General features: G+C 54.5%; 1 protein-coding gene across 7 annotated transcripts in view; it reads right to left on the bottom strand.

Annotated features, from left to right (window-relative positions):
• fgfr3 (fibroblast growth factor receptor 3) overlaps positions 1–6,490 on the bottom strand; it is a 30,887-nt gene extending 24,397 nt beyond the window's left edge. For all 7 annotated transcript variants that reach the window (XM_076017264.1, XM_076017267.1, XM_076017263.1 and 4 more), the window contains exons 1-2: positions 5,980–6,490; positions 2,484–2,772 (exon numbers count right to left, since the gene is read on the bottom strand). In XM_076017264.1, coding sequence (XP_075873379.1) covers positions 2,484–2,628 — 145 coding nt within the window. In that variant the 5' untranslated portion in view covers positions 2,629–2,772; positions 5,980–6,490. The remainder of the gene's footprint in view (positions 1–2,483; positions 2,773–5,979) is intronic.
• Positions 6,491–10,000: the final 3,510 nt, after the last annotated feature.

Below are 10,000 nucleotides of genomic sequence, written 5' to 3'. Positions count from 1 at the left end.
CAGTGGGGAAAAAAGAAGCCTAACATCATCCATTTTTTTTTCCATTTTTCATTTTTTTTCGAGCCTCTTTCTTTCTTTCTCATGTCGCCATGGCAACCGGAGGGACCATGTGACCCATGCCAACGACGAGGGAGGGCCTGAAGAGGTTTTAGTGGGTGGAGGCGGGCGGGGGAGGAGGAAGGGGGGGGCAAAACAGGTATGGTTTAGTCATGTAATCCAACAGGCTCCCCTGTCTGAGCGTTGATGGATGAGAATTTTTTTTTCTTTTTAATTCCCGGCAGCGTAGGCGGCAAACTGCACGTAGTTCACCGTAGTTGGGTGGGGGGGTGGGGATGGGAGGTGGGGGGGGGAAGGAGACGCGAGGCGGAATGCCGGAAAAAGAAATTTGTGTCTGAATCCGTTATTACAACCGATCGCTGAGATTACGTGGGCGGGGCTTAGCGAGGGGGTGTGGCTAAGGGGGGGGGGGGGAAGTTTCTCTACTTCCTGTCACACCTGCTGGTGATGAAACCAGACGACGACGACAACACTTTGTCTTCGCTGACGGACGCTCGTCACACACACACACACACACACACACACACACACACACACACACACACACACACACACACACTGTGAGAGGACGTGCTGCTGCCTGTACGACGAGTGACTGCTGCTGTGTTTTGAAAGCATCGCCTCCTCCTCCTCCCCCACCACCACCACACCCCCCCCCCCTCAAAAAAGACATAAAATAACAAGTTATGATAACAGTGATCATAATAAGAAAATAAAAGAGCCATAAATCCCCGGTCGCTGGCGGCTCGACGGCCTGAGTTCCTCCCTCGCGCCCACACAACAACCTCTTTGTTCAAAGCTCCGTCTCGTCTTATCAGTCAACTATCTCAACAATTTCCTCAAGGGGAGCTTCGTAATTAAAATGCTGTCAGCCAGCCAGAGGTGGAGGGAAGGACAGGTGTGTGTGTGTGTGTGTGTGTGTGTGTGTGTGTGTGTGCGGGTGACTAAATACAGCGCACAACCCCCAGTTTTGGATTTTTGGTAACTCATCCTTATCCTTCCTTCCTGTTGGCGGGAAGGGTGAGGCGGGGGGGTCCTGGCTGCGCCTGGCGCCCCCTGCAGGCCAGGGACCTGAACCAGGTGAGCTCACCTGGTTCAGGTCCAACGGTGAAACAGAGATAGAAGCAGGAGGAAGAGGAGCAGAAGAAAGAGGAAGAGGAGGAGGGCGAGAAGAGGAATCTGGTGTGAGTCACACACACACCTGTGCAGGTGGTGAGAGTGTGAACAGATTTTCACAGGTGACTCTGGTTTGCAGTCAGTCCGGTGGAACTGGCTGGCGAGGGGGGGGGGGGGGAGAGAGGAGGGGCGGGGCCGAGGGCTTTCCGTCTGACACTTAAAAAACACACTGACGACAGCGGAGGACGAGGAGGACAGGAGCAGTCAAACAGGTCGGGGGGGTTGTGGGGGGTGTGGGGGGGCGGAGCTTGCTGAGATTTCCAGGATCAACTTGCCCACACGAGTTTCCACCAATCACAGAGTTCTGATGACGCTTGTGACCTTTGTCCTGCTGAGCCACGTGGACGTGTCCAGTTTGCCTAGTGGGACCAGGTCCAATGAGAGACACACACTCCCAGTGGGAACACACACACACCCAGTGAGACACACACACACCCAGTGGGACACACACACACCCAGTGGGAGGAGTTCTGGTGCAAACTGGAACTACTGGGACGGTTTTACAGCTCTGAGCCTGAAGAGAAACTGGTTTCTGTGACACAGCATGTTCCAACTGGACCATGCACACACACACACACACACACACACACACACACACACACACACACACACACACACACACACACACACACACACACACACACGCTCCTCTCCATGGCTCTATCTGACTCTGTAACATGCTCCGAGGACTCAATATCAGATGGGGGGGAGAGGGTGGGTGGGAGTCAGAGGGTCAGGGAACCTTCAGATGGGGGGGGTTGACCTCTGACCCCTGACCCCTAGTTAACCCTGCCTGAGTTCTGAGGGGGTCGGAGTCCCAGGTGAGGGGCGGAAGGCAGAGAAGAAGGGAGTGAAGGAGGGAGGGACGGAGGGGAGTCAAAGCAACAGTGTTTCTGTACGCGAACAACGGGGAAAAAAAAAGTGTGTGAGATTAAAGCAAACACGGCGGGCGTTTACTCGGGATTGATCTCCCTGAACAAAGAGACCCGCTGAGCTCAGCCGAGCGAGAGCCCACGGTGAGGAAACAGCACACTGTCCTCCGACTGGGCTACTGTCGGACACACACACACACACACACACACACACACACACACACACACACACACACACAGATGCCACGTTAGCGCATAGCTAAACCGCAGCAAGATCCCGAGCGGGCAACCAATCAGGGCGGGTGTGGGAGGGCGGGGGAGAGGTAATGAGGGAGGGGTTGGGTTGGGTTGGGTTGGGGACGCAGGTGCGCCTCCTACCTGCAGGTGGTGCTGTGGGCAGCCTGGCCAGTGCGACGCTGGGGGGCTGGAGCAGCAGCAGCAGCAGGAGGAGGAGGAGGCCGAGTGGGCGCCACAGGGCCGTCATCCCTGAGGGCAGCGAGCGCGGACGCCACTCACGCCACATCCTGGCCAGGCATGCTGCTGCTGCTGCTGCTGCTGCTGCTGCTGCTGCTGCTGCCGGCCAGCAGGGCGGCGCCCTCGGACGACGCCGCCTCCACCGGGAGATATCCAGCAAGACCTCACTGCCGCCGCCACTGCTGCAGACCACCTGCGAAACATGGAGAGGAGGAGGAGGAGGAGAAGAAGAAAAGCATTAAGAGTGAGAAGGGAACAGAGCGGAGCGCCACCTGCTGGCCACAACGACAATAACAGCAGCACCAACGTCTGCTTCAGGGGGTGGGCAAACCTTTTTGACCGGTGGGACCGCCGTGGGTTCTAAAACGTGACAGAGGGGGCAGCCGGAGGGAGCGCTGTGGTGGCCGACCTCAGAGGAGGAGGAGGAGGAGGAGGAGGAGCAAAGACATCGTGGGATACGAAGAAAGCATTTTGCTTTCCGACCAAACCAGTGTGTTTGAAGCTCTTTGTTGAAATGACTCTTAAAACACTGAGAGATGGATGAAGTACCGCCCTCTGAGGACTCCTGACCGTTAAAATAACTTCTTCAACTTTGATTGATTCAGATTGAAAAGCTTTAATGGGCCGCATTTGGCCCCTGGGCCGTAGTTTGCCCACGCCTGGACTGCTTCCAAACAGGCTCTGATCATAGAACCTTCAAAGGACAACGGGCCAAAATCCCTTTTTCTTTTTTGGATGCTTTGTGGCACCTTAGCCGAAAATGAAAGCTGCGACAGCGGAGATGCTACAGGAGGCTGCAAACAGAGGGCTAAGTGTGCCGCCAACCAACACAGGCCCGACCGGATCAGACCGGTCGGGTCTGTGTTGGTGCTCCTGCAGAATGTGGAACCACAAAATGTACTGCAGTGTGTCCCACTTGGGGGAGAAAGAGCTGGGCGGGATGAGGAGGAGGGTGGGGGGGGTGGGGCAGGGGGGGGCAGGGGGGGCGGGAGGGTGGGGGGGGCATGGCGTCTGCGGCGAGTGGCGGCGGCGGCAGCGGCGCCCTGCTTTCTGTTTGCTCAGCCCAGAGGAGCTGGAATGTACCGACGGGGTTCTGAGCTCCGAGAGAGGTGGTGCCCAGAAAAGCAAAGCAGCGCACACACACACACACACACACACACACACACACACACACACACACACACACACACACACACACTGCAGTGTTGGTTTAAACTTTAGCGCCTCTGTCCAGATCCAGAATAACCTCGGCTGCAAGACGTTAGCCCCCGAAAAAAACCCACAAAAACACTCACAGGTCTGGCACACACGCAAACTTGTGTGTGTGTGTGTGTGTGTGTATATGCCACGCTTGCACACACAGAGGTGCATTGTACACACACACACACACAACCAAAGAAGCAGAGAAGGCTGCTGTTGTCTCAAGTCTTAACAGTTCTTGTTTTTCTTGCTCTCAGAGGAGCTGCGACCCGCCACCAGCCCAGCACACACACACACACACACACACACACACACACACACACACACACACACACACACACACACACACACACACACACACACGCGGTGTAATCTAAACATTACACGTTTTCCCACTCGGACATATTGCAGCCTTTTTGGTGTCCTGCTGCTGTTTGTTTCACCAGCGCTGACTGTGACACATTGTGTGTGTGTGAAAAATTAAATCTACACTCTTTTTATTTATTTATTTATTTATTTTTTACTTATGGTCGGCAGGAAGCGTGTGGGGGCGTGTTGGGAGTGGCTGCTTCAGGAGGAATAAGCACACCTGAGGAAGAAGAGGAGGATGATGATGATGAGGAGGAGGAGGAGGAGGAGGAGGCAGCAGCGGCAGTTCAAAGCTCTCGCAGTGTTTTCATGCTAATTTTTCTTCAGTCTAAGGGGAAACAAGCTCGCTGGTGAATAAAACATGAGCGTTAATCTTCCACCGTGTCGCGGCTGCAAGGCTCAAAGACGTGAGTGTAAAAAACCTCCTCCTCCTCAGCCGGGTTCAGCTCGCTGTCAGCGCCGCTGCAGCCAGACAGCAGCCTCCTCCTCCTCCTCCTCCTCCTCCTCCTCCTGCGCAGGTGAGCCCGGTCACATGTCCAGGTTCCCGCCTGCAGGACACCACCACCACCACCCATCGTCATTCTCCATCCCCCAGAGGTCAAAGGTCAACGGGGAGGAGGGACGACGAAGCTCTACTTCATCACAGGTCAGGTGACCATTAGCCTGGAGCTGATCCTGGATCCTGGACCCAGACCAGAAGCCGATCCTGGATCCAGACCTGGACCTGATCCTGTATCAAGACCTCAACCAGATCCTGGACTCAGACCTGGTCCCTGAAATTGATCCTGGATCGTGGACCCAAGAAAGCTTTCAGGAGTCCAGAACCAGACCGGACCAGGCCGACCTAAACCGGGCCGAACTGGACCAGGCCCGACCTGGACCAGGCCAGGCTGACCCCAGAGGAGAGAGAACCCAGAGAACCCAGGTCACATGCTGCCGGATGAATTTGCAGCAAACACATGTTTTAATATTTCTGGGATTTTAGGGCCAATTAAAAGCAGGCGCTGCTCCGTCCGCAGGCACGCAGCTCCACCACCGTCTGAGGAGGTTCCACGGCGTGGCCAGACCATCCAGCAGCAGCAGCAGCAGCAGCAGCAGCAGCAGCAGCAGCTGAACCCCGCTGAGCGTTTGAAGCGCTGAGTGATTCGCTGCTGCTGCTGCTGCGGCGCCGCGCTGAGAGAAGAAGCCGCAGCCTTCTGGAGGAACTTCAAGTCGTGATCACAGGGATGCGGTGGACGGGGCTGTAATTCATATTTTCTGCCGCTTACCCACAGAAGACGTCACCGCTGGAGGAGACGCTCACAGAGAGAAGCTCCCCCCCCCCCCCCCCCCAAAAAAAAAAAAAAAATCCAACCCAATAAATCAACAAACACATTTATATTTGGTTTGCCAGCAGCGGCTGGAAAAAAAACAAAAAAAAAAAAACAACCCTCTGAGACCTCCTCCGGGAAACAGGAGGACCATAGAACCACCAAGAGAACCAGAGGAACCGGAGAACCATAGACCCAGAGGATCATAGAACCAGAGCACCTGGAGAACCAGAGAACTCCGTGGTGTCCAGAACATCAGTGGCTCTCAACCCGCTCAGCCCTGCACGCCCCTGGCGAGCGGCTCCTCCTGCACGTCGACGCTTCACACACACACACACACACACACACACACACACACACACACACACACACACACACACACACACACACACACACACACTTATTCCAAGTCAGCTTCAGTGAAATGGAGCTGCTGAGTCTGACCAATAACAACAACAACAATAATAACAATAATAATATAATAATAATAATATACATACTAATGATATAACCACACCTACCCGAGGCGGCCCGTCTTGACAGTGAAGGTCTCCCTCAGAAATCGATCCGCCTTCGATTCTCCGTCAGGAAAACAACAATAAAACTTGTTGACAAAATCCACTGGAACTACTTCACATCCTCGTGCGTCGCGGAGGACCAGCAAGTGCGTGGAAAAACCTCGTCAGACGCGCGCGCGGACACGCACGCACTCACTCACTCACTCACACACACACACACACACACACACATACGCCGCCGCCAGTGGCACCGCAGCTGACTGAGACCCGCGAGGCTCCGGCCGAACCTCGGCCGACCAGTACGACTGGACCCCGACTAGACCCGGGCTGCCCGCGGCCGGTGCTGCGGTCCGAGTGGCCGCCGTGCGCGCATCCTGGAGGGAGCAGCCTGGAGGAGGAGCGGGAGGTGCGGGAGGTGCGGGAGGCGGACAGCACGCTCCTGTGGCCGGCAGCCCGGTGACAGTGAGTCGCTGCTGCTGCTGCTGCTGCTGCTGCTGCTCCACCGGCTGCAGCCTGACTAGTGGAGCGAGGGAGGAGGGAGAGAGAGAGAGAGAGAGAGAGAGAGAGAGAGAGAGAGAGAGAGAGAGGGAGAGGGGCGGCGGCGTCGGCGGCGGGGGTTTACCTTCCCGCGCCTTCAAAATAAGAGCAGCGGATTGCTGACTGGCTGATGGAACGTGACCCTGCTGGAGAGACACTCCGAGCGTCTCACTGCTGTAAAGAATTTGAAAAAAAAGAGAGAGAAAAAGATCAAGAAAATAAAATATACAAAGGAAGAAAAAACATACAATTAAAAAGAAAAAACAAAAGAAAAAGAAGAGAACAAGAGCATGAAAGAAAAACATACATAGAAAAAAGAAAAACACAAGAAAGAAAATGTGATAAAACAGAAGTCTCACTGCTGCTCCTTTCAACAGTGTGACTGCAACCACAGGCGGAAGTGTTTTTTTTTGTTTGTTTTTTTTAAACGTTGTCCAGTAGGGGATGAGGAGGGTCAACAACAATTCATCGAGTCATTAATTGTAAATTTCATTTTGATGTCAAAACAATTGGAACTGTGAGGGAAAAGACTGTGAGTTTAACTGTGAGGTTTAAAACAATAATAATAAATAAATTAAATTCCTTCTCTGCTCTGCATCACCTATTCAGTTTTGGATTGTTGTTTTTTCTTTTTGTTTTGGGTTTTTCTTTAAATCATGAAGGCTTGATTTCCGTCAAGGTCATCATGTGTCAACAGCACACAGTGTTCGCTATTGAGATGTCCATCAGCTCTTCAAAAAAGACTTTATTTTGAAGTCGGCGGAGGCGCTTCTGGCGGCTTAGTGTGTGTGTGTGTGTGTGTGTGTGTGCGCGCGCCCTCCAGCAGGAGACGGATATCACATTTCAGCTCAGCCCTCTGGAGCTGCTGCAGGCGGAACCGCTGGTTATTCTGGGTGGGCGGGGACACGGCGCTGGATGGGCGGGTCTCGTGAGGAGCAGGAGAACCTCTGGCTGTGGAGGTGAGGGGGTGAACCAACAAAAATGAAAAAATAAATAAATAAATAAACACAATAAAAGAAGAGGATCAGGTCGAGTTTGCATCACAGTGCAGCAGGAGGAGACGATGCCGAGGAGGAGGAGGAGGAGGAGGAGGCGTGGAGCAGGACGACACCAGGACCAGGAGAAGCAGAAGATTCAGACCAGGTGAGCAATCAAGGCTTCCGACCGGAGAACACGTGGACCAATAAAACAAGTGGATCGGGGGGGGGGGGGTGGTCTGACATCTGGGGAACAGGAGAGGAAGCTGAGAACACGTGGACCAGGGCGGTGAAGCTGGGGGAGCCAGGAGGCCTGGAGAACATCCGAAGCATCTGGAGAACCGTCCGGCCGAAGCTCCGCCCACCGCAGCAAGTCATCGGCTGGGGGTGGCGGAGACGGCCGCAGAAGTGTGCCGCGCTGACAGTGAATTAGCCCCTGCAGCTGATTAGCGTCGTTAGCACAGGGGTGGTGGCACTAAAGTGATCAACGGTGGGGGGGTGGGGGGGGGCTTTATGGTGCCGTAAAAAAAGCAGGAGGAGGTTGAGAGATCTTCAACTTCAACCAGCTGGTACAGGTGAGCTGGTCTGCACACGAGGAAACGGAGAGATGAATCATTTATGGAGGGAAAGTCAATCAGGGGAATAAAATGAAAAGGTCGGGACTCAAATACTCTACAAACACGTTCAATGGAATCAGAAAATAATCAATACCATGTCTTCAGATAACCCGGCACTTCATAAACCATGCAATGTTTTCCAGTGGAAAGCAGCCAATGGAAGGGAAGCTCACCTGTTGGTGCTGCTTTGGTTTTGATGCAGAAGAAGAAGAAGAAGAAGAAGAAGAAGAAGAAGCAGCAGCGGCAAACGTGACCCGCCTCACCCCCCCCTGATTGAGGAGGGGGAGGGGTCATCGTGTGGTGGGGGGATGGGGGGGGGGTACAATGGCTGAAGGGTGGGTGGGGGATTTCTTTTGGGGTGGGTAGGAGGGTGGGGGGGCGGGGGGGGGGGCATCCAGATGGTGAGAAAGTTCAGGCAGACAGCTCCAGTACTGATGAGCAGAGTGACCGCTTGACCTGCTCTCTCTCTCTCTCTCACACACACACACACACACACACACACACACACACACACACACACACGCACACACACACACACACATTCCTGCAGGGCACAGATCATCAGGTTTGTCATTTTAGGCAGAGTTAAAAATTAAACAACAGCAACAACAACGGCAACAGAGTGAAGCAGGCTGGAGAACCAGAGAGCCTGAGAGCAGAGCAGGGAGGAGGAGGAGCAGGAGGAGGAGAAGGAGGAGCAGGAGGAGGAGGAGGAGGAGGAGGAGAGAGGAGGAGCAGGAGGAGGAGGAGGAGGAGGAGGAGGATGAGGAAGAGGAGGAGGAAGAGGAGGAAGAGGAGGAGGAGGAGGATGAGGAGGTGGAGGAGGAAGAGGAAGAGGAGGACGAGGAGGAGGAGGAGGAGGCGGAGGAGGAGGAGATGATGTTCTTGAACCAGGAACCAGCAGGTGGGAGCCTTGAGAGACTGCAGCAGCAAACAGGCCACACCCACTTTAACCTGTATGAACAGGAACATGGTGCGTGGGGGTCAAAGTCCACGCAGGCTCCGCCTTGACTCAACAAAGTACAGTCAAACTTCCTATTTCTGTCTGCAGGGCCTTCTCTGGCGCCACCCTGCCGATAACAACCATGCACAACGCGTTGACCGTGTCAGCAACACGTTTTCATCTTGTGTGTATTGAGAAAAAAGTGACAGGACATTATACTCCTATCCAGCAGGGGGCAGTAGGCCAAAGGTAGCCACGCTAAGTAGCAGGGCGCAGGTCTCTGCCCACCATGAAGCCTGCTGTCCATCCTGCTGGACGGTGGAGTCGAGTCAAGAGTTCCTCAGACCCACCCGGGACACACCTCAGAACCACCTCAGAACCACCTGAGACCCACCTCAGAACCACCCGAGACCCACCTGAGACCCACCTCAGAACCACCCGAGACCCACCTGAGACCCACCTCAGAACCACCCGAGACCCACCTCAGACCCACCTCAGAACCACCCGAGACCCACCTCAGAACCACCTGAGACCCACCTGAGACCCACCTCAGAAACACCTCAGAACCACCTGAGACCCACCTCAGAACCACCCGAGACCCACCTGAGACCCACCTCAGAACCACCCGAGACCCACCTCAGAACCACCTGAGACCCACCTGAGACCCACCTCAGACCCACCTCAGAACCACCTCAGACCCACCTCAGAACCACCTGCAGTGGGAGCTCCTGAGGAATCTTCCAGTTTAACTCCACAACTTCAGCTGCAGAGTTAAATGTCCCGGCATTGAGTGAGAAGATGGAATTGCTGCCATCCTTGTTGCAGGAGGAGCTGGAGGAGGAGGAGGAGGAGCTTGAGGAGCAGCAGATGAAAGGCTCCTTCTTTCATCTGAAAACTATTTTTATCCCGCTGTTTCTCTTTTTCATCATCAGCTCCCTCAGTTTCTGTCC

Source organism: Nelusetta ayraudi, unplaced genomic scaffold, assembly GCF_046127955.1.
Source record: "Nelusetta ayraudi isolate G7.1 ecotype Tasmania unplaced genomic scaffold, CSIRO-AGI_Nayr_v1 ptg000302l, whole genome shotgun sequence".
NCBI classification, from domain to species: Eukaryota; Metazoa; Chordata; class Actinopteri; order Tetraodontiformes; family Monacanthidae; genus Nelusetta; species Nelusetta ayraudi.
The sequence above is the reverse complement of the archived record's forward strand: the minus strand, read 5'-3'. Positions and strand labels throughout refer to the sequence as shown.